The sequence below is a fragment of the Coffea arabica genome, chromosome 2c (assembly GCF_036785885.1).
Source record: "Coffea arabica cultivar ET-39 chromosome 2c, Coffea Arabica ET-39 HiFi, whole genome shotgun sequence".
NCBI classification, from domain to species: domain Eukaryota; kingdom Viridiplantae; phylum Streptophyta; class Magnoliopsida; order Gentianales; family Rubiaceae; genus Coffea; species Coffea arabica.
Window position 1 is genome coordinate 70,350,223 of NC_092312.1, and position 24,666 is coordinate 70,374,888.

Genomic DNA, 24,666 nt, shown 5'->3' on the forward strand with positions numbered 1-24,666 from the left:
CACTTGTTTCGGTCTCTTTTTCCCAACAACTTATTATATTCCTTTCACACTTTATTCTCACCAGAATATAAATATAACTCAGCATCTCCAAACAATTCTCCACGGAAAAATACTTACATGCTACGTCAAACCCTCCACATCAAAGTTCAGAATGATCAGACGCTCAGCTTATCAAATGATCACTTACTACACTATGGATGAAGTTCACAACGTTGACAACCTCAACATCAATGATCTCAACATTAATCACTGAAGACCTACTTATTCTGTTTTCTAAATCTACGTTCATTAGTATTAATGTTTTTTTACTTATCTGTTAAATATGCTGTTCATTACAATCTCCAAATTTCTTACTTTCAACTTTCCAATTTCTTATTACTTTACTCAACAACACTGGGCATGCCAATCTTTCAAATCCACACCGCGCTTATGCGCGGTGCACACCTCCTAGTTTATTTAACATATGTATAAAAGAGCGAATGCCATGGCTCAAAAGGGATGGTTGTTTTGCTGATGTGGCCAATAGTTATTGGCTGGAGTGTGTTCGTCCAACTTGTTCTCATTTTCCTCTTTTATTGCTCGTCCTTTTTTCTTCCTAACTGATGATAACAACTAACAATAGCAATAGCACAAGCGGAGGACAGAGTTCCATCTCTTCGATTCTTGCTTCTTCCTCTTCCTTTGTTGCCAGAGAGCAGGTGAGCTGCTCTTGCAAACAGCGGCCCATGTCAAATCACACCCACTCCTCTTTGATTTTTTGTCACAAAATGTCAAGGTTACAAAATATACTATCCTCTCTCTCTCTCTCTCTCAATATTTCTGCCGTCCCTCTCTTTCTTCTCTTTCTCTCAGTAGCTTCTCTCTTTTCCAGTTTTTCCTCTTTTTTTTCTCAAAAAAAAAATACTCATGCTTCCATTTGCTTTGGTAAATCGTTATTTGTATCAAAGAAAGACTTGGAGTTCTTTTTTTCAGTTCTTTAATTTTTTAGTCTTCGATCTAACTGTGTATTTTACTCCCTGCTGTTTTTTAGGTTTGAAGATAGTGTTCTTTAGATGGGTGATAATACAGAAGAAGGAAAAGATCTAAGGTAATGAAGCTTTTTTCTTAGCAAAGAATTTAGACCTCCATGTTTGACATACTTGCTTTTCATATTTTTATATTTTCATTTATGGTTTTAGAGATTTGATTGAGAACTTTTTTTTTATTATTGTGAAAGGAATATTTTCTCTTTTATTCCATTCATTTCACAATTTTTCCCTCTATTGTAGAGAGAGCAGATAGTGTCAACGAATGAAAGGAAGATAAACCTGGTTCTTTTATTTTTGGAAGGAAAATTGACGGGAAGGAGGAAAAAAGATTAAACTTTTCAAGGTTTGAGTTTTTCTTTAGTTTATTTTTCAATCATTTTTCTAATTCTATGCTAAACTAGACCTCCAAGTTTCAATTTTCTCTTTGTTTTTTTCCTTTTTATTGAAGGGTAAAGGTTTTAATGTCTTGTTTAGTTATTGGTTTTGCTGCTGCTCGGAGTCTTACTTTGGCATTGCTTTCCTTTGAGTATTTGTAAGTGTTTGTGATCTCTGAGTTTTGTTATTGTGGATAGTTTTTTTTTGCCGGTCGAAAGTTTCCACGTTTTGTTTCATTTTGCATCATCCAAAACTTTCTAATGCTAATTTCATTCATAGTTGGTTTGCCCTTTATATTTTCCTCTTACATGGTTCTCCAATGCGATGCTTTTTTTGAATTAATTATCTATTTTTAAACTTGGGTGCACGGAAAAAGATAAGTCAACCAAACAAAAGTTACATATAGGCTAATGTTAACTGAAGCATCTGGTTATATATATATATATATATATATATATTTTTATGTATTATTACTTCTTCATCTTTCACTATTGAATTTCAATACATGGTTTATTTGTCTTTTCCATTGTGTTTTATAGTGAAAAGTGTATGAAAGTCTGCTGTTTGTGTTGTCTTTGTCTATCCAGTTGGAAACATTCACAGATACGTCAAGTGATCCAAGAGTACTCGAAAACTACTAATCGCATGCCCATGATAGTTTTGGTCAATTTCCCTGTTCTCATGAAAAATAAATTCTTTGAAATTTCTCAAAATCCCTTGAATTGCATTTTTTCAAAATGGATTGTCTCTTATTAAAGCTGTGGTATATGTATTATGAAGGTTTTCATGGAATTGTGATAAAGTTTGAGATAGTGATAGAAGATATGTCTCGGGCTGCAAAGTGTTTGGAGATTTTTCTTTGAGGACATTGATGATAGTAGATGTATTTAGTATTGAGTGGTGTTGTATAGCTTTTGATAGATTGTTATTTACCTTAGTTATGGCCTTAGAGTAGTCCCTCAGTTGTGGCCTTAGAATCCAGTGATTTTGTGTAGTGCATTTGAGTTGTTTGAGAAAATGTCTAAGTACAAATTTCATCCAATTTATGGTGATCTTACAATAGAACATAAGGCTATCTATAACTGAGTATTACCATGCAAAATATAGTGATGTTGCCCTATAATTGGGACTGAAATTTGAAGAATTGCAGATAAATTGTATTCTCTATGACTCTCTGATTGACAGTACCAAGAAATTTTTATTATGACTTTTTGCAGATCTGCATTAGCTGCATCAACAGTATCCATGTGGACCGTTGCTTAAAATGAGGAGAATTTTGGGTTTTTCAGCGGCTGCTGGAGTAAAACATTAGATATATGACATTGAAAGTAGACTGGTATGATTATTTTCTTTGGTTATATGAATAATAAGAGAGCCATGAGGATTTGCGCATAAAATTTCTCAATATACATGTACGTCTCTGGTTAACTTGAATTATGTGTGCATAACATGAGTACTTACAACTGATGTTTAAAAATAATTAAGAAATCTTGTTTTCAACATAAGTAGATAAAGAGCGAACTTGATTCAACTGAAACGCCCCTCATCCTTTCATCTTCATCATCAGCATCATCTTCGTCTTCTTATCTTCTATCTATCTTGGTGAGAACGAATGGTCAGAAGAAAAAATAATTTGCTCTAAGGTTCTTTCTTCCTCTGCCAAAAATAATTAGCCCTTTAATTTTTTCCCTTTTTTGGTTAGTGAAATGGGGGGTTTAGTTGTAGCTTGTTGACTAAACTAATGTTGTTTATTTTTTTTATATTGTAGGATAATAGGGCTCTAGATGTTTCTGCCTCTGCTTGGTTGTCTTCCTCTCGTCTTCTTCTCTCTTATTTTTTATTTTTATTTTTGGTCAAAATCCTCTTCTTTCTTTCACCCTTTTCCTATCTATGTATGTGATGAGCAAGTGTTACAGACAAATTTGAAATCCTTTTAGGTTTTGAATCTGAACATTTTGAGATTTTTTTCATTAAATATTTTGTTCATGTTGTTTTCTCTTTTTACTTATCTGATCTGAACTTGACCCCTTTTTTGTGATTGCAGGTGGGAAAAGTTGATAATTTCATGTTTTATTTTGGTAAATTAAGTTCTGGTTGTAATTTTCTAGGTTTTCTGTATTTGAATCCTTAACAAGAAAATATTTTGTGTTCTAAGTTTCTGGGATTTCTTTGACAAACATCGAATAGCACTGTAAGTGATCATAGAGCCCTATTAATTTAGATACTTGTTTTAAATACCTCTTCCTTGCGTATTTGCAGAGATGTTGCCTTTCCTTTTTCTTTTACGAGAACATCATTTATTTATTTTATTTTAGTTTACAAAAATGTCAATTTTTTTAAATAAAATTCGTGTTGATTTGGTTCTAAGAAGCAATGATTGGCTTCTAATCATCTAATGGGGATAACATTTTGAGAATGTTGCCTTAATTATAGCAGATTTACTGGTCCCTAGAATGGTTTCAATCTTTGTAGGCAATAAAAAATCTGGTATGATATGTTGGTCTTTCCAATTTTTTCATTTGTTAAAAAGGTATAGTTAATTTTTTTGCAGCTCAAATAACAAGAAGATGTTAGGATTCGCTTGCATTCAGATCCTATTTTCTTAAATTATATGTTGTTTTCCGTACTTTTGGTTATGTTATTAACATATATTACTATATTAAAGGCGTGAACAAATCAAGATTCAATCATTCTAAAACCAGTTCATGGAATAGTAAAATTTTTAAGTTAAAAATGTTATATTTTTCCTTTTTCTTTTACCTTTTACATTGAAGGATGGTCACTATTGGATAGGGTGGTTCTTTAATTTCAGCCTTAGGCCCTTCATTATTTGCATTCATTCACTATTTTCGAATGGTGGATACCTTTTGAATTGTCTACCTCTAAATTGTCTCAGATATGTATGATATTTATTTTTGAAATAGCTCTGACATTTTTCCCTTTTTTTCTTATACATACTATGATCATGTTCTGAAAAAACACTTCAAATTTTTGTGCTATTGTATTGTGCAAGGAACTAAATGAGTTTTACCCAATCATAGACTTATTGTTTCTCTCTCTCTGTCAGTGCCTATTAGTTGTTCTGCTAAGTTTCTCTATGCCCCTGGTCTTACTGCAAAACCCATGTAAATTGATTGTGTAAAGTGATGATTTTGGTTATATGTTGCTTTCATAAGGCTGAGGATGTAGAAATGGAAGAAGGTTAGTGATGTTGAATGCACTTTAGTATCTTTTGTGGGTATCTTTGATTAGAGCTCTATGTTGTTAGGATGTTTCAATACTTATAAAGCTAGCAATTTCAAAAAATTTGTAGAATTCAGTTAAGTCTGTCACATATCATAGATTTGTTGAGAATGGTCCTTACTGGGAGGCAAAGAATTTTGACAGTTTCTTGACAATGAATGCTCAAATTTCTCAACGCCTGTTTAGTTGTTGCTTGAGTTTTCCAAAATAACTGAAATCATCAATTTCTTTGTTTTCGTTCATGTCTCTGCCTTTATATTTTTCACTGGTGTACAAAGAATAAAATTGCAGATGAAATAATGGTTGCGAGGAATTAATTTTGAAGTGGAATAAAGTGGTATTGATTCTATAACACTAACAACTTACAGAGAGGTCTAAACTAACATTATATGTTCTCAAGCGTACCAATGTCAACATTTTCTTATAAACCAACTTTAAAATTTTATTACCTTTTTGTAAAACTTTGAACTCATATCTTAAACGCCAATAACTTTTGCAACATCATTTTGTTTTGGGAATTTTAGCTGTGCTTCAGTTCTGCTGTTAGTTGCTCCTCTATACGTAGAGGTTAGTTTTTCTAGCATTCTTTTCTTATCTTGCTACCCTTTTTTTTTTAGTTGTTTTGCATATATTTTGTTACTTTATGCTTAGATGTAAATTTTGGGAGTTGAACTTCTTAGGAATTTCCACTTTACGTTTTTGCTATGTTTGTTCCAATATGAAATCATCAGAAAACTTGTAGACCAAAATAAGTTCATTAAACTGAAATATAGCTAGGTAAAAATCAAAGTTTCATGCAATTAATTGTGCTGTTTGACTATTAGTTGCTGTTTAGTTTGAGCCTCAAAGACTAGGTAAAGGGGTTGTTGCTAAATCAGTATATTTTTTTTTTGCCAGATATCATGCAAAAAGTCCAGCCTAAATGGATGTGTAATCAACTACAATCGCTGATGTATTCTAACCGACCATATAATAAATGTAATGTTCAGCTGCTTATCTTTTAAGGTAAACAATTAAGTTCAAAGTTACAAAGCATTAGCATATTAACAAACATTTTGTTGCTTTTGTACTCCATTAAATGCCTGCTGATTGGACATTCCCATGTGAGAGAGGCTTGTATCTGCAATAACTACTGCTTTGAGCAATACTAAGCTGTTAGATAAAAGTAAATCTGCATTGCCTTGTTAGCAGTGGTAGCATTCCCTTTATTTTTGTTCCATATACAATAATTTCTGCTTTCAGATCAAATGTTACCAACTAGCAGTTGGGGGAATATTAGCTATAGATTGGATTGTGGTCATAGTTAATGAGGTTTCTAAGATAAAATCACTCCATTACTCCCAAAGTACACAACAAAGTAGAACATGTGAATGTCAGTTTGCAATTTTGAATTAGTATTATACACTTAGAGAGTGGATATGGTTTACTTTGACATGAAATGGGTAACTTTTTGTAAGTAGTATCATACATGTTGTTTCAACCTTTTCTGCCGTTAACATAACATTCTGTTAGAAGGTTTCAGGAGCCATGTCACTGCCACATCCTAATAGTATTTAGAAATCATGTAATGAGTGTTTAGAGAAGCAACAGTAAGAAATAGATAAGAAGCTGAAATGAAAGAGGGGATGGTATGAAGCATTTTTGTCCTTGATAAGGCTCTGTAGTGGTTTTGCAAAAAGGTCCAAGTTCTCTCTGGAGGACTTGTTACCTGACATATTTTAGTATTGCTCACAGAATTTTGAGCTTCCTCTTGAATTTGTTCATGAGCGACTCAAAACAAAGACATTTCTGGTGCATATCAAATCAGTGCAAACACAATTAGCAGATGCAAGGCAGCACTACACAGTGATAAAGTATTCTAAAACTAATGACATTGCCACTTCTGTCCAGTTAGCAGGTAGCGCAAAAAATGACTCTTTATCACTTAGCCATCAAGCTGAGATTGTGGAGCTCTTGACTCCAAGTAGATGAACACTCAATTGAACTTGTAATACATACTTGTCTTTTCCTAAAAGCAAGTAGGGAAACTCATGACTGCAGGAGAAGCTAATGGTTCTTCAAAAGTTTGCCTTCAACTCGCTGGAAAGTTTGATGATACAGATAATGTGGAAGGAAATGACACTTAAAATACGTACAGCTACTCCACCAAGAAAACAAGATTAAGCTGAATTCATAATATTCAACTTTTGTACCACTCAAACTTGATAGTTTTTGCCTTCTTGTTTTGCCATTCTAGATTTGACAGATTGCTTGGAACTTTTTGAAAGGATTATTGCTATATCTACAAACTGTGTACATTTGTGTGTTGTTATCCCTTAGGCAACTTTTGTGGCAGAGGTTGAACTATGTTTGGTCTCAACTCTGTATCAATTTTAGATATTTGTTCAGAAAATTTTGCTTCACCTCGATTATATTTGTCTTTTTTGTTTGTTCTATTTTCATTGTTTGCAAAAACAAGTTGCATCTCACATTTTACGTAGAAACAAGGAACATCTTACATTATATGTAGAAACAAGGAACACCATAATGATCTTAATAATCTTCTTATTATATTGTCTTGTGTTTTTTCAACAAATTACTTATTTTTGCTGTTTAATTAAATTATAAAATCACAAAGATATTAGTATACCTTTACATAACTTTTCATACTTAATATCTAAATTTGAATAATTGGGCATTTTTTATCGGGTCTAAAATTTACACCGCGCATCGCGCGGTGTTCTCCTCCTAGTATTATGCAACTTGTCTTATCCACCGTTCGTTTTTTAGTTTGTTGCAAAGGCGTTTACAAGTTTGGGGTAAATGGCAAATTACTTAGATTATTGTTGAGGAAAAGAAAGTTCGGTCATCTGCGGCTCTGACAGCGGGTTATTGCATACTTATGGGTGTCGAGCTGACACTATCGGACATGCTGCCGGGCTGACAGAATATATATATATATATATATATTTTTTTTTTTTTTTTTTTTTTTTAAGTTGTCGGCTACCGGGACAAGGCCCGGTAGCCGACACCCTCTGAGGCACAAAGATGGCTGCTGGGCTGACACTGGCCGGCAGCCAGTCCAATTTATTTTTAAAAAAATTCCTGAAGCAATAAAGAAGAATGCATTTCTGAAATGAAGCATCCACGGAATTAAAGGGGAAGTAAGAATTAAACATAGGTTAAATTTCTATGGTGGAAAGTTCACTTTTCTGCGTGCAATAAACAGAAGCAATGCAATTGTGGAGACGCACAAAGAAGTATATTGGGCACTCGAAAAAGCGAGTTATGCATTAATGAAAAATATTATATATTTTAAAATTATAATAAAAGCCCTCTTAAAAATTTATTCATTATCTAATGTTCAATACTTATATTTGGTAAATTAAAATAGTTAATTAAATATTCTATTATAATATAAGTAACAATATATCATTAAGTCGATTGAATAATATGTAAGCAGTTATTTTTTTGGCATTTCAAGTAGTTGTCTATTAAGTTTCAATTGAAATAAAGATTTTATAATTATTTGAAATTATGCAATAAAAAAATCAATGTAAGATGAACATAAATATAAATACCCCAAATTGTATGATTGAAATATTTGATTTAATATGTAGGAAAGACAAGAAGAATGGCAAGAAGTTTTTTAAAAATTAATGTGAGTTCTTTGTATTGGTAATCACCTTTATTTGTTATTTTAATCATAATATCTGATTATAACCGATTAAAACTCATCCTAATACTATTTACAACTAAAGTTACTATATACTCAAATTAAAATTTTCTTTTTCGCTAAATTTTCTTTTATATATGATGCATGTTTTATCATTTGTTAAAACAAATTAAATTATAAAACAAATGATAAATTTTAACAAATTAAATGTTTTATCATAAATTTATTTTTAAAAAATTCCAAAGCGCTAAAGAAGAATGCATTATAAAATTCCCTATGTTTTGCAGGTATAAAATTGTTGATAAAGGAAAGAGTAAGTTTTTGAATGGATAGCTAACTATTTTCGGCCACTTTAAAAAAAAAAAAAAGAGAAAACTTACTATGTTCGGCCAAGTCCCCGGCAGTCACCTCTGAGGCAGTGTGAGGACCGGTTCTAAAAGACATAGTACCGGTTCTTTAATTCCGTGGATGCTTCATTTCAGAAATGCATTCTTCTTTATCGGTTCAGGAATTTTTTTTTTAAATAAATTGGACTGGCTGCCGGGCAGTGTCAGCCCGGCAGCCAGCTTTATGCATCAGAGGGTGTGTCCGACAACTTAAAAAAAAAATATATATATATATATATATTCTGCTGCCGGACTGACACAGCCTGAAAGCATGTCAGACACAAAAAAAAAATTTTTTGCTTTCGGGTGCCGGGCCGTGTCAGCCCAGCACCCATAAGTATGCAACGACCCACTGTCAGAGCTGCAGATGACCGAACTTTCTTTTCCTCAACAATAATCTAAGTAATTAGCCGGGGTAAAGGATACTTTTTATATGCAACAACCATTTAATATTTTCTTCCAATTCAGATCCACATTTTTGCATTTTTGCTTTTCCTTTCCTTTATTGTATACAAACTACCAAATGACAAATCAACTGTGAATAATTGATTTTAAGTTTTGATTGCAAGATCTCAATTCATAAAAATCTATCATTCCTACTCTACTATTCGGTATTTTGGACAGTAAAATTTGAATTGATCCCCAATAACAAGTAAAGTAAATTATCACAGACATGAAAACATGACTCAATAAATTTAATTTTGCAAGACAAATGTTGTGATAGACTCATATATATATATATATATATATATATATATATATATATATATATATATATATTCTTTTTCTCTCCTTTTAATTTAACTATAAAAAGAGATGAATATAAGTACATGATATCTTTTCCTTTTGCATATCTCCAATGAGTGCGAGAGTAGATTATGAGAGGTAATATAATCCTACTTATGCATAGTTATTATATTCTTCTGCAATAAGACTTTATTTCATTCATATCGAATGCTTTTCTTAAAAGGTGATGTTATAATGATGTTTAAACTTGCAAGTTTTCATATTTAATTGAGGATAAGCATGATAATTGCAAAGCTCAAATCAACTTTTCAAAATTGTCGTACGCAAGGCTCATGCAAATTAATTCCTTGCATACATATATTATTACAAGATTTCAATACTTTTAAGTTTTGAAATTATGATAAATTTATCCTCTATTCATATAGCTGAAAATGCTACTAAAAAAAATTAGGAATTCATATTGGAAAGCATATTTATCTACAAAAAATTAGGATTAGAGGTGTTGGCCCATTATAATGACTTTTAAGGTTCAATGATTTCTTATTTGTTTCATTTTTCTTTTTTGGTAGAAACTACAAAAATCTTTAAAATAAATGACTTAAGCTGTACATGCTAAAAAAAAAAAAAGTGATATATTTAGTAGTATTATAATGTACATCTTAAGCCATTGAAAGTAAAAACTTCCATAATATTTTTGTACACAAAAATTAGAAACACATAAAAATAACTAAATCGTAGTATGATCTAACTTGATGAGAGCTCTTTATCACGGCAAAACTGCACATAAATATCCTTTCTTAGTCTAATCTAATTATCCAAATTCTAAAACTACTTATTTTTTGCTAATGGTAATGGTTAGAAAAATAATTAATTAATTTTATTATTTTTTTTGTCCAAGTGTCATCCTTTTATTGACTACCAGCATTGATTGCGCGGTTGTATTTTGGCGCCTATGCATGTGATTATTTCATCGAGTCTAGTCTGAAGTCTTTACAGCCTTCCAAGTTTTCGAGGACTAAGGAAATTTCCTTATCCGTAACCAATAATGGCATCTTCATGTTCAAACCTCTCTTGCTACTTCCCTTCAGCTCCGAAACCAAAACTTCCTCCCTCCACGACCCTCTATCCATCTTTTTTGTGCCCCTCCAACACTTTTGGCTGCAATGGAGTTTCACTTCACAAAGCTGTGTCCAATTCAAGAATGCATGCTAAGTTTGAAAATTTTGAAGGCCAAGAAAATCCTGCTGCTGCTGATGACGGCACCAGTCATAGTTCTTCTTTAGACACACAAGAGCATTTTATTCAAGAAGAAGAGGAAAAAGAAGAAGATGACAGGTTGGTTTTCGTTTTAATTACTGAATTTAGACAATCCATGATTGCCATGTTGATAGTTTTAGTGGGGTGCACTGAATCATGGAAAATATATCAATTTTTGCAGATGATTTTTTTTTTTTTTTGTATTCTTCTGTTTGAGATTCACATATCATTTGACTTAGTTCACAATTGGAATTTGGAGGCTTACACTGTAGCTAAATTGGTATTTGATACGGAGGCTTTGGCTAGGAAGATGAGTGATTGCTTTTGTGTTTGACGATCATTTATGTGTAACTTACTGGACAAAAAGTTTGCTTAGAGGATTAGATCTTGGTTATATCAGCTAATTTAGATGGTTTTTCATCTGTATTGCGCGTTGATTTCCAGTACTTTAGAAATGGGAAAATTTTTGCGGATGAAGTGGATGCATCGAAAACCAGTTGTTTTCTTAAAAGTAAGGCCACTAAAGTGGAGAATTTTTTAAAGTTGTTAAAAATGTGATCAAATAGACAAGAATCTAGTTGAAAGAATCTTAAGGCTTTAATTTGCAATATAACTCTCTGAATTGTCAATGCCTGATTCTTGAGCGGATTAGCGTAAGTAGAAATGGCCGGGGTGACTTGCTGCTGAATGTCAAAACAGTAGATTTTATCAATATGTTGTCAGGTAAAGTATACTTTGATATAGCTTCATTCCTATTGCAAACAATGGGAGGTTGAATGTGGATTTTTCCAGGATTTCCCATCTCTAAGGACTCTATTTTTCTTCAATATCATTTGTAAAATATGGTGGAGAAAGTATATATGCGCACACCCACATACATGGGTCTTAAGGAATCAAATTTGAAGATCACTTTAGTGAGAAAGTTGTTCAACTGTCTTGACTGTTTATGCTTGTCGTGTTGTTTAAATATAAGAGCTACATCCAGGCGATCTTTCTATTGCTTTCTGTCCATTTCAAACAATGTGAACTGGCCATTTAACTTTTTTTCCTTGTATCCTTTTACCCTTAAGTTTTATATATAGAAGAACACTGGGGAAAAACCTCAACCATGCTAAATCTCTTACAGTTGTTTGCCTTCTGATTTGGAGGGTGCAGTCCGCCAGTCAGGCCAAGCAAGTGCTACATTTGTGTCTTCAGGAGGAATGAGAGCCATAGTATGTTTTCAACTTGATTTACAATATTCTGTTATGGATGATATTGTAATCTGTGTGACATTTTTATCTTAATTGTAAGGGTGATCTATTCATTTCATGCTTGGACTGAATTTATGTTTCTCCTGTTGCTCAAAACTAAAGAAGCTCGCCATTCTTCTTATAAGGTATAGACATCCTAAGGCATTTGAGTCTCATTATAATCTCACGGAAGTTCAATATTCTCTTGACATGTGGTGCATTAGTTGGCTTAAGCATTACAGTCTTCTCGCTCCCTATCCCTCCCTCCCCCACCCCTTGCCCTGGGGTCCCGATACACAAGTGCATGCATGTTTGCCATAGCTTGTGTAGCTCCTCCTGAACAGACTTCAAAAATGCACTTTATGCCTAATTAGACTTACATACTTGTTAAATGCTAATTACTTAAGTAGATCGCCTTCCAAACTGAAAGGTAAAAGAAAATATACATCAGAAAACAACTGACGAAAAAGCAACTTACATAGTAGTTCTGTCCCTAATAGACTTGTCTACAGCGGAATATGCCCCTATATGAAATAGATACTAAATTCTGCTGCATGGCTAGAATTTGTAACTTGTAATGGAGCAAGCTTACTATTGAGTTTGAACTTGGCTGTTTACAGTTCATCTTGCTCTATCTTACTTGGGGCTCTTGTTTCTCTTTTATGCTTGGCAACCTCGTTGTTAGAAACACATGGAAGCATGCTGTTGCAAATTGTCAGTTGAGTTTTCCATACTTTGACTTTTTTCATCCATTTTTCCTCTCAGGTTGAGTTCTTAATCCCGCAGCTGCAGTTTCTTGATGATGAGGGCGCTCAAGCTGAGCTCTGGGAACTCTCAAGGTTATTTTTGGATACACTAATTGAAGAAACAGGATGTCAGGTTCTCTGCAAAGCGGTTTAAATATTTAATGTCATTTTCTATATGTTTTTATGCATAGGTGTAACTTCTTCAAAAAACTGGTTTCCATGCACTCAATGTTCAATGGGTGTTTCTCTTTCTTTAGATTCATATCAGTAATGTGGGTATTGATTTAGTCATTTATCTTTGTGTGCTTTAAAAGAAAATATTATCTTTGTGTATCATCAACTGTTAAGACTAAGGCTTTTATTGTCAGAAAGTTAAAGCCATATTTCCAGATGCTGGAGCTACAGCACTTCTTAAATATCTGTGGAAAGATGCTGCTTTTGGCTTCTCCAGGTAGAGTACATGAACCATGTGAAGTTTATAGAGATAATGCTTGAAATAACTCCCAAAAGTCATCCACACTTTATGTTTCATTTTCCTGTTAAAAAAATTGCAAATGATTCAAGGATAATTTTTCAATGCATTAACTTGCCAACTGGTATAACAAGAAATCTCTTTATAAAGTTGCTAAAAAGTGTCTATAATTCAAGGATGAAGATGTTCCTTTACAAAGAAAATTGGAGCTTTTACTTTATGGAGTTGATTCAGGACCAATTGCATATCCTAGTAATGCATTACTTGTACACTAGAAGAACATACAGACCATATTTTTCCATTTTTCAACTCCCTGTTCATCAGACTAACTCTCATGCTTTGTCTCTGTCTTCTACCTGTATAGCTTGGGTGACCGGAAGCCCGTAACAAGAGATGATGAAATTGTTGTAATGGTAGTACCTGATTATCAGATGTTGGAATATGTCGAAAGAATTGCATCTGAACTATCAGATGATCCGGTACTTAAATTTATGCAGTTTTAAGTACTCATGCATTTTACATATTGATCTTGTTGAGATGATGTACAACTTCTCCTTTTTCCACATAACTGACCACGTCATGTATATGCTCAAGACATAACAGGCTTAAGTTTTTAGGCTGGTAAGACCGAGCTTATCTGATAGGTTCTTTGATGATAACTCTACTTCCCTCCCTAGAAATTTTAGAAGTGGATGGTTAATTCATCTTCTGATTCAAGTTATAATTCTTGAAGCAATAGCATGAAATTTTATTGAAATGATGAAAACCCTTGAAATTTTGGCGGAAAATGTCTCATTTTCGGGTCACAAGTGCAACAAATATCAACTTCTGTAGCTACTAGCTAGAATTTATAATACAGTGTAATTAACCACATACGCTATTTTAAAAAAATACTAATAATAACAAAAAAATTACATGCAGCAATACGCAGCTTGTGACTGTAGGGCACAATCTTTTTGAAGCTAATATCTCGGTGGGGAATATGCAATAGAAGTCCATTGAATATCTGTTTTTCTCCTGTTGCATAAAATTTGCTTTTAGTTATGGCTAGAAACAGTTTGGTGTGCTATATCACTGTTTATTTGACTTCATAAATATGTCATTCTTGTGCTACCTCTGGGCTATGATTTGCTAATGTCATATCAAATAAAACCCAAGCTTAGAATCCTTCCTCTAGAGATCTGGATTTTCTCAGTCATGCACTACCATGAAAAAAGTGATTTCTTCCAAACAGTGTAGCTACATTTACTGTTTCTTAAGAGAATGTTGCATTGTGCTCATATAAATGAGCTGACTAACGTAAACACTAGCACAGGTTATTATCAAAACTGTCTCTATAACAAATCATGATTTGGGAGGTATGTGATGACCTAAGAAATGTTTTATGGCACACAGAAATTGATGGATAAAGCATTAGATTCTTAGTTTTCCTCCTCTTCATTCATTTTCCCCATCTTTCTTTTCTTAAATGGACACTGAATAATTGTCCTCCTTCTCCACTTGTCTTTTGTATCCTAGAATGGTGGAAGACTGTGGGAAAAGATTTTTTGTAGGTATCTGTATATTCTAAAAGATGTGCAATAAGGCATTTTGCTTGCATCAAAAGAATAATTCTGTCATACTCTGCATCAACACATATGCTAATCCACCATGTTATGACATGGAGAGTTTGCTTTATAAATGAGCATTTCCTTACAGTAGTTTTTACCTTACTCTTAGCCTAGGCCTCTTCTCATGTGGAATCCACGTCTTGTAAGTGAGGATGTCGGTGTTGGGATCAATGTTCGGAGATTAAGGAGGAACTTTTTAAGGTACTTTTGAAGAAATTTCTGCTGAATTGCTTCTCAAGTTGTTTGTTTTTTATTCTTTTGAATGACTACAATGGTGTAGCTAGGGCAACATCCTGAAATTTGTTCCCTGTATTCAACTTGTCATAAACAATAATCTTATTGTATATCTTAATCTAAACTTTAGAAATGAGTCTTATTCCACTTACTTGGGTGATTATAAGATTAAATTTACAACCATTTGACATAATCTGCTGTCTAGCTATTCAATCTCAGTTATAGCTGAATATAACCCATCGCACCAATCAAACTTCACTCTAGTTTACTTTGTCTTTTGCTTTTTCCATATTGAAAACTTACTGGCTCCTCACCTCATTTTGGACACACTAGCACTTGTTAAATTTCACGTGTTTCTCATATATAACTTTAGCTTCATTTTAAGTGCCTGAAAATGTTTGTTTGCTCATATTTTATTTGATTGTTTTGATTCCTAGTCTTGTGCTAACCATTTTGTTGCTAACTGTTTGACATTGCAGTACTTTTACGGTGGTTTACTCAATGCGACCATTTCCATTAGGTGCTGTATTTAGATGTTACCCAGGGTAAGCCCTTAATCTTCTACAAAGGTGGATTGGGATTCTGATGTTTGTGCTCACCAATAGCTGTCAAGTATCTATTGCCCTTTTGATGCAATAAATATTCCAATCTCCAAATGGAGTAATGAGCTCTATCTCATTACGGAGAAATTCAATTTGTCTTCCTGTCCCTCATTTTAATGGAACAGTTCCATTCTCTATTCTTCATCATGAACATCTTGAAAGATTGGCTATTGAAGTCCCAACATTCCTCTGAGGAACCTAATTAAGACAGCGTAGTTAGTTGTTGAATCCTGAGTGTTCTTATTAGTGCCATCTAGTTTTGATAGAGTACGCGCAGAACGGAAAAGGAAAACGAAAAAAGTGATAGACAAGAGGGGAAGATGACAAAATCCTCCTATTTAATTTGCTGCTTATCGAAATTCATTGTGGTACACTATAAGACCATCTTGAGTAACCCCTCCCTTGTCTTTGCTTTTTGCTGCTTTGTACAGGTTATGGAAAGTGTTTTATGATGACAAGGACAGGCCAAATCGGTATCTCCTGGCCAAGGAGTTGATAAGCCGTCCTGATGCCGAAGAACTTGAGGTCAGTGTCTCCCTGAAGAACAGAGTTGAAATAAATGCATCAGGTTTCAAGTTTGGTTCTGCTTTCTGCAGAATTACTAGTAATTTAGTTTGGTTCATTTGCTCCTGAGAGATTGTAAGGGATTTGTTAGAAGTAATATCGTGAAAAATTAGGAAAGCTGGATATCAAGTAAGTTAAATAAGGGAAAGAACAGAAGGATGGTGTTTCTTTCTTGGTGGATTTACAGTGTTTTGTCTATTTACAGATCATCTTTGGAGGAGTGGAAGAGAAGCCAGAGAAAGGCACATCTTTGTTTGACCAAGCAGCAGGCATCTTCTCCTCATTAAACCGATTCATGAAAGTCATTTCAAGATAGACATGGTCTTTGACCTTTTCAGGAGCTACTGTTTAGTTATATTTGTCTACCCTGTCCTTAAAATACCTTGCAGTCTAGTTATCCTTAAATGCCATTTCAAGATAGATCTGGTTTGCCTGTTCAAATAGCAATCTATGATGGAAAATAGATGTTTTTTCTGCTTCAGCTTTTGGTGAATTACATGAAATCTATTAACTCTTGATCTGCAGTAAGCAAACTTTAGTCACTCCTGTATATAAGAAAAATGGCACTCTATTGTTTCAGACAGCGTTCCTTGATGGCAAACTGCTCGTTTTCTGATGGCATTTCAAAAGCTTGTAAGAAACTAGGCAGCCATTAGATGTGTAAAATTGTAAATTCTGCTCGCTAACTTAGACGTCCTCGCGCTACATTCTTTGCCAAATGACAAGCATGAGTTGTTATAGCACTTCTAAGTAATTTCCAAACAACCGTGGTGCAGATGATCAAAACCAATCTACATGTTTGGTGGAGACCTTCGGCTGTTGCTTGGGCTTTCGGTACCGATTGTTTTCAAATTTGGCCTTCACAATGAGAGAATAAAGCAAGTCTGCCTCTGCTGAAGTATCATATGGTGCACCAATGATGCTGCAAGACGAAGCATGTTTGCAAGTGATTGGTATAAGTAAAGAGCATATGAAAAAAATGAACTAATAGTGAAGCAAAGATCATTGCACTTCTTACAACTCAATTCTAGTGATGACTGATAGGGTCTTCATTCAGATGAATCAGTTTATAAAGTTCTATGGAGCCAAAGCAAGCAAAAAGGGAAGTAGCATATGTTAGCTATATAAAAAAAACAGATTCGATGCACCTATCAAGTAGCTCTTCCAGAATGATTCGCTGAGAAGGTGTAACAAAGTAAATACAACTCATGGGGCACTGGCCAACTGCACTCTGCACTTGATAATCTTTGCCATGTCCTAGGCAAAAGTAAAGTCAGATTCCAAACCCAACAATCAATAAGGAAGAACTATTGAAATATTTGTGAGGGAACTACATGAATGGAACTTCCTAAGAAATCTAGAAAGCAAAGATATGCTGGAAATTAACATTTGCCAATATTCTACACGTAAGATTAGCCAAATGGTTACAAAATATGAAAGCTAGTAGTGGATGAGGCACCTTGAGAAGTTGCACGAGCAGTTCCTGTTAAAGAAGAAAACTCAAATGCATGAGGTGCTCTCTTAACACATGAATATGGACAGCCTGCAGAAAATCATAGAACAGAACCTCAGCACAAAAAGGCAGATTTTATGGTGTATAAGCTCAGGTTCAACAATGTCAGGTACTGCAGTGTGATTTTTAATCTGGCAGAACATATTGCTGCAAGTAGATTAAGACAGCTTGAGACATAACCTATCAGAAAAAGAATATTGACAACTTCACTCGATACCCCTTATTCATCAGAAAAATAAACCATCTGCAAATTAACATATCAAAGATGAAAAATTTTCTACTGCAACTTTTCTCTGCTAGTGATGCATCTGCGCTGCGTACGTTCCCATGAATGATTCTTCTGTGATCAATTAAATTTCTTACTTTTAATCCTTGCCCCTTTCCACATGAGAGACAGATCCCTTTCCAATTCCCAGATCAAGTCTTCCAAGGTGCGTATGACATATTCCACGTCAGGTCATGAGCCTTCCTTCCAAGAAACAACTCACTACCAATTTTGAGAGCTTGCACCCAACAAATTCATTGCGAGAAAGGGTGTCATGCACAAGTGAGCATCTTCCATTTGCGTAATCATTGTCTTTCCTCTGCCAAAGTCCAATACCATCAAGATCCCATAACCTTTTCTTCGTATCAACTCCAAGACTAGTCTGGTTCTAATCCATGAGCATGAAAGTCGAATAATACTATATTAGGTTCCTCATCAACCATTATGCACTTGAAATCTATATTGCCAAGCACAATGTGCCTTTCATGAAACAATTTCATGAGATGTGCAACATCGAGTGCCACCTTCATCCTGGCATGAAATGTGAATCCATCATCCTTTAGTACATGGTCTAGAGATTTCGTGAATTTGAGATCGTAAAGAACAGCCAGCTTATCATCACATGAGTATCCAATGAATTTCACTAAATTCCTGTGTGATCTCAATACTTCATTAGCAATACGATTTCATCATGTACTATAGCTGGATGCTCTTTCCAGCTTACTTTGAAAAAATGAAAAAAATCCCATGTCTTTAGTGTCGCCTCTTTTATTTTTGTATCTTGCTGAATCTTTGCACTGAATAATCTCCCAAACTTTGGTTTTTTGAATATCATAGTCCTTACTCGAACTTTCTGTCATTTCCTTTTGACTAAGAATAGCTATAGTGTTTCACATCGTTCAAATCCATTCCACAAATCGGGTCAGTACCAAAAAGTTCATGTCTATGTTTCTCCAATCGTCCAAAGGCCTTGATAAATTTAGGATCAGGACAAATACTATGACAGAATAATACAAGGACAAGTTTCAGGAAGGATTCCTGGGAGAGTTTAATGCATTTTCCCATTCATATAGATAGCACATAACTACATATAAGACAAATTTCTTAAGTGGCTCAGAAAGGTTGATCTCTTGCAATCTATTTGCTGTTGCTGTTCCAGAAAATTGAGTGTTTTCCAAATTCATATTTGAGTACTGGACAGGATGAAAGTCCTCAAAAAAGATGGATTGCAGGAGTAAAGTTTGCTGAATGTGGAATCAAACATAGTATCCTGATCCTAGTTTTCAAGTTTACAAATAATACAATCGAAGATGAAGTGAAAATGATATGAAATAAAAGAAGAGAGGAGATCTTTTTTAATTGGTATCCTACTTTCTAGTTGGGTGTTCAAGAGAGAAATATGATGGTTTTTGGACTTGCAGCTAACAGATAATTTTCTCTACTACAAGTTTTTCTAGGAAAAGCTAGCATCACAAGAATTTTTGTAGGCAAAGCAGACATTTCTCCCCACCTTGTTATTGGAAATTTTTTTTTTTTCAGTGTAATTTGCAAACCAAAACAAAATATGTCTATCCAAGAAGTGGTCCAAGATACCTATTCTTAACACCAGGAGTTTCTTAATCTGTGCTAAATGTTATAGGCCAGTCAAATTTTCACGACTTTGGGGATCAAGGTTGGATCAAAAAGTTGTCTTTCCAAAGTTCTGGGCAATTAAAACGAGGGCATAATATACTTCAACCAACAGTTCATGGGTCTAAGTTAAACATATACTTAACTCAGTTATAGGAATTTTCCTATTTCAGGCAGTCTGCAGTCTGCACCAATGTGCTTGGATAAAGTACATAGTTTCTTTCACTGAAATTCAGTTCTAGGTAGCTAATGGACCCTATTTCTAACATTTCTGAAGATGTGAAGAAAACGGTACCTTTTCCAACACAAAGAACCTCATTAACAAATACATCAAATGCTTCACATTCTGGTTCATCGAATGGGTCCATACATTCCCTACAGATGATGCAATTACCAACCAGTGAATACTTTTCCATACATGTATTACAACTACCAAAGATTCTGAAAATACTATGTACTTAGATTACCTCTCAAAAATTTCTGACCTGCTGCAGTTCGATAATATCTGGTCAAATATAGAAAAAGAGCAGTCAGATGTCTCGTGCCAACAAATGCTACAAGATTTGCTAAGTCGTAGCTTTTGGCTAAGTGTTATGAAAATCACAAGTACTTAGCATTCAGAGAAGCGTAATTCAAGGTATTAAAACAACTAGTTGTACCTCATATGCTTTAATTACACGACGAATCATCATATCTGAGCTTCCCTTATCTTGTCTGACATCAGGGTGATACTCTTTAACCTGTGTCCACAAAAGCCAGTATCATCGACATAATCAAACTGATCAAACCACAAGAACCCCTGTTTCTGAAGAACCACAGAATCCAGAATGCTGAAAAAAACATGTCGTGAATCGATCAATTTTAGTCGGAAAACATGGCATACTTTGGCGCGAAAAGCAGCCTTGAGTTCGGCTGGAGTACAATCAGGGGCTAAACCAAGAACATCATAAGCCAAAGAAGTGGATAGATGTTCATCATCTTTACGGTAACAATTCAATCTGAATGAACAAGAAGAAAATGAAGAAAGAAAAGGAAGTGAAGTTTTCAAGGTTGGAGGGGTAAGAGCAGATGGAAATGAGCAGGTGGAGGGAGAATTACGACGGTTAACAATTATATCCTTAACTGTTTCTTGAAAATTTGATAAATTTCCAACTGCATTTTGGTTGCAGAATAATGAACTTTCCATTGGCTTTCTTGTACAGAATTTGGTTATGTCAATCACTCACGCGGTCTAGTATATGGATCAATTTGCAGTTTATGTTAGTAGAAGGTAATTTTGGTTCAGAAAAGTAGCTGAACTGTTATTGTGTGTTTCAAACTATGGCCATGTCATTCTTGTCTTGATGATATTTTGTGGACCCCATTGCCTTTCAATGGAATATCCTATTTAAAAGGATCGAATGTTATCTCCCGTATTTCTTTTTAAGATCTCTTCCTTTTTCTTTTTGTCATTTTCTTGGCAGACTGAAACTCATTGCTACCAAATACCAAATTAGTAAACACAAGTTAGGTTCAGTTGACAAGAACATATCACTTTTTTCACAAAAAATCGTGCATTCGAATCTCACTGATGTGAGGGCAGTGTTAGTAGGCGATTTGTAAGAACCTCTGTCAGTAACTTATGATTTCAAATGCATGCCCTTACCTATAGTAGTAATCGAAACCGAGCTCATCCAAAAATTTTTCATAAAAAAAAAAACAAAATACCAAATTACCAACGAGGCAAGACATTAAGAAAAGAAAGCATTGCATGATTTAATGTCAAGTAGACGTGTCAAAATGAGTGACTTAGATAGATTTGAATTGGTTAAAATGGATAATGGATATAAGCGAGTCAACACATTTATACCCGTTTAATTAGATAAATATAAATAAGTAAGTCAAAAAATGAATTGGGTAATTCAATCACTCACTTATAACCCATTTGTTTTAACTTTTTATAAACTTATTTAAATTCATTTTTGCAAACTAAGTTATCAATTTATACCACTTAGGGGTGCCCAAAATTATCCGCTAACCGAAAAATCCGTCATATCCGATCCGAAAATTAAGATATCCAATTTTTATTATCTGATCGGTCAAAAGAGAATCGAGTACCCGCTAAGATGCGGGACGGGTTAGGATCACATAATTAAAAAACTCACGGGTACCCGATCCGCCTCACATATATATATTTTTTAGTTTTATTTTTATACACACACTATAAAATAATAATTTAGAACTAAATAAGTAATTTTATTGAACAAATTGTATTACAAATATGAGAGACTATAGTTTATTTACAAGATTCATTTGTAGAGGTCATTATCTTATATTTTATTAAAAAAAAGTTTAATTAATGTGAAACATATATACTAAAAATTGTGCTACTTATTTCAAATTTTTATTGATTTTGAATTCTTTTAATTTTTTTCCATTATCTTATATTCTCTTCACATACTTGTTTCCTGGTGGGAAACCTTTTTTTAGAAAAAAATTTATTAAATCTTAGATGAATGTGTAAAATATAAAATTAAATTGGTATATATTTTTTAAAAAAAAATTAAATAATAAATGGGGCGGGGACGAGTACCGGCTGACCCAACTCTATTTCAACGGGTACCCTATAATCGGATACCCGTAGATATGCGAGCGGGTAAGGGTCAGAAAATAGCTGACCCGCAAGGTGCCGGTCGGATCAGTCAAATGGTGAATGTGACGGGTACCCGACCCGCGCCCACCTCTAAATTATCACCCTTTGCACCCACCATTAGTTTTAAATATTTACTTATAATGCTCAATAAGTTTAATTACCAATATTTTTTCCATTCGTACTCTATATTACAAAATTACATACTATTTAAAAATTGAACAATAAGAATATAAAATTTTGAACTAAATACTATAAAAATTAACATAAAAAATTAATCCAAAATTTGAATCCCTAACATTTTTTCTTGTGTAAATTTAAATTTTTTTTTTGAAAAAGGTAGGGAAAAAAGCTAAAACTTGTCATAAATTGGTAATGCTAAAAAATGAGTAAGTTAACAAACTAAGAGAAAATAAAATGATAAGATAAAACCAATAAATAATAATAATAATGAAACAAAAGTAGTTAACATAATGACAAAATGAAAATTTTGAAAAAAAAAAAGGGTGAGGAAAGAGAGGAGGTTTGGGGAAAAATAATTCTAAATGGGTTAATTGAATTTGATGGTTTATCCAATAATATCTATTTAATAATATTGGATATTATTGAGTAATTTATTTATACACATATACAAAAACTTAAGATACCCATATGGGTGTGTAGGTAAATTTAGTTAAATGAGTTTGTTTGACACCTATAATGTCAAGTTGTTTTGTGGACTGTAACTGATACAAGCAATCGTATGCTTCCACATGTGGTAAATTGAAAGGAATTCCACCTAATTAATCCTACCTGAATTGTAAGAGTGGACTTTGGATACCGCAAGTTGTGAAAAAAGAGGGGGGGGGGGGGGGGGGGGGGGGGGGGGGGGGGGAAGTAAAACAAGAAAAGCATGAAGAATATTTAATCATAGGGAGCATACCAAGAATTTGTCATTTTGTCCTCGAAATAATAATAATGTATAAAGCGAGAAAATTACTATTAACCCCAAGTCGAGGTCATTTGAATAAACACCCATTGAACCAAAAGTTTCATACTTAGTGAAAGAGCTATTAATCAAGATATGTTAGATAAATAAGATTAGAGCAAAGGGTTACCGTGGTTCGGTTTGGAATTAAGAACTAATTAGAATCTACTGACCAAGAATCAATGAACTAGAATAAAAACCACAAAACAGAACTAAAATCGGAACCGAGAAAGTTAGTAATCATAGATAAATATTTGTAGTTTCGGTTCTTAAGAAATAGAATCATAACTAAAACCGCACAATTCGGTTTTGGTTAGAACTATAATTTAAAAATTAAAAATGATAGGGTTACTTCGGACATTGAGAAGAAGTATTTGAGATTTTTTTTTCACATTTCATTTTAATTTCAATGAGAAAATCATATGCCTTTTCTTTTATTTAAAATTTTCAGTAAAATTCAATAATGTGATGGTTTTTTTTATTATAAAATTTACATCACATTTTCATGATGGATAATATATAAATCAAAATCTTAATTCTCTTCTATATTTATTTGTCTTCAGTTTTATCTTTATTCAAATTCATTATTGTATTAATTTAGCATCAATTTTAGAATGGTATGCAACTAAGGTCCTGTTTAATAATTCAATTCAGCACTTAAATTTAATGGATTCATATCTTAACACATTCAAACCATTTGATAATAAAAAAATTGAACATTTGAATTAATTAGGTAGTACTAAATTTTTTAGACAAAATTTACTTCCAAAATTAAGTAATAAACTATTCACTCATTACTGAACGTGATATATGCTCAAATATATTATATTTAATACTTAATAATTTAGCATCAATTTTTTTTAATAACCAAAATCAATGATCACAGAACTATAATCGGATAGTTTTAGAACCGTGGAAGGGATAAAAACACCCTCGCGTCAAGTAGTAATTATTTTGCTAGGGCCCAATCCTATGAGTTAATGCGTTACCGCTTACCTAGGGCTGCAAACGAGCCGAGCCGAGTCGAGCTTTGAGTTAATCGAGCCGAGTCTCGACTAAATTTTACCAAACTCGAGCTCGAGCTCGAGCTCGACGAGCTGGCAATTTTCGAGCTCGAGCTCGACTCGAATCAAGTCGAGCCGAGCTCGAAAAAAATAAAAAAAAATATTTTTATTAAAAAAAAAATAAATAAAATAATATTTTTTTCTGAATAAATAATAAAATATTAAGGATATATCCGTAATTTCACTATGAAAATAAAAAATAAAAAAATATATATATAATATACGTAATTTTATTATTAAATAAAAATAAAAAAAAATATATATATATACTCAAGCTCGCGAGCCTAACGAGCTTAATATTCTGAGCTCGAGTTCGAGCTCGAGTTTGACTCGAGCTGACTCGAGCTCGACTCGAGCTCGATTAATCTCGAGCTCGACTCGAGCTTGACTCGAGCCGCTCGCGAGCGGGTCGATTCGTTTGCAGCCCTACGCTTACCATTCAAAGCCT

General features: G+C 33.6%; 2 protein-coding genes and 1 long non-coding RNA gene across 9 annotated transcripts; 2 read left to right on the plus strand and 1 right to left on the minus strand.

Moving 5' to 3' along the window:
• The first annotated feature begins 583 nt into the window (after positions 1-583).
• LOC140035410 (uncharacterized) lies at positions 584-7,048 on the plus strand. Of its 5 annotated transcripts, XR_011839595.1 has the most exons (6): positions 590-775; positions 1,031-1,087; positions 1,269-1,371; positions 2,621-2,739; positions 5,544-5,651; positions 6,537-7,048. It is a non-coding gene; the product is annotated as an uncharacterized lncRNA (long non-coding RNA). The 5 variants fall into 5 exon arrangements; XR_011839592.1 differs by having other exon boundaries at positions 584-775; positions 2,621-5,651; XR_011839593.1 differs by having other exon boundaries at positions 3,448-7,048.
• Positions 7,049-10,421: 3,373 nt separating this feature from the next.
• Positions 10,422-16,632, plus strand: LOC113727614 (uncharacterized). 2 transcript variants are annotated; one of them, XM_027251873.2, is made up of 9 exons: positions 10,422-10,769; positions 11,818-11,905; positions 12,689-12,802; positions 13,038-13,120; positions 13,506-13,620; positions 14,861-14,952; positions 15,465-15,530; positions 16,019-16,112; positions 16,357-16,632. In XM_027251873.2, exons 1-9 carry the CDS (start codon positions 10,480-10,482, stop codon positions 16,465-16,467), a joined length of 1,053 nt encoding a protein of 350 aa, XP_027107674.1. In that variant the 5' UTR covers positions 10,422-10,479; the 3' UTR covers positions 16,468-16,632. The 2 variants fall into 2 exon arrangements, with proteins under 2 accessions (XP_027107674.1, XP_027107675.1); XM_027251874.2 differs by having other exon boundaries at positions 10,627-10,769; positions 11,847-11,905.
• Positions 16,633-16,803: 171 nt separating this feature from the next.
• On the minus strand, positions 16,804-20,859 carry LOC113727615 (uncharacterized). 2 transcript variants are annotated; one of them, XM_027251875.2, is made up of 7 exons: positions 20,442-20,854; positions 20,218-20,298; positions 20,026-20,063; positions 19,854-19,933; positions 17,611-17,694; positions 17,300-17,408; positions 16,804-17,073 (listed from the first exon to the last, which is right to left on the minus strand). In XM_027251875.2, exons 1-7 carry the CDS (start codon positions 20,742-20,744, stop codon positions 16,932-16,934), a joined length of 837 nt encoding a protein of 278 aa, XP_027107676.1. In that variant the 5' UTR covers positions 20,745-20,854; the 3' UTR covers positions 16,804-16,931. The 2 variants fall into 2 exon arrangements, 1 of the variants encoding a protein (XP_027107676.1); XR_011839596.1 differs by having other exon boundaries at positions 16,962-17,073; positions 17,170-17,408; positions 20,442-20,859.
• Positions 20,860-24,666: the final 3,807 nt, after the last annotated feature.

Coding starts and splice junctions, on each gene's coding strand:
- LOC113727614 (XM_027251873.2), top strand. CDS start 10,480: ATGGCATCTTCATGTTCAAACCTCTCTTGCTACTTCCCTTCAGCTCCG. Junction 11,906..12,688: donor CAGGAGGAATGAGAGCCATA/GTATGTTTTCAA, acceptor TTTTCCTCTCAG/GTTGAGTTCTTAATCCCGCA. Junction 16,113..16,356: donor CTGATGCCGAAGAACTTGAG/GTCAGTGTCTCC, acceptor GTCTATTTACAG/ATCATCTTTGGAGGAGTGGA.
- LOC113727615 (XM_027251875.2), bottom strand. CDS start 20,744: ATGGAAAGTTCATTATTCTGCAACCAAAATGCAGTTGGAAATTTATCA. Junction 20,299..20,441: donor AGGCTGCTTTTCGCGCCAAA/GTATGCCATGTT, acceptor TTGTGGACACAG/GTTAAAGAGTATCACCCTGA. Junction 19,934..20,025: donor AGGTCAGAAATTTTTGAGAG/GTAATCTAAGTA, acceptor CATCATCTGTAG/GGAATGTATGGACCCATTCG.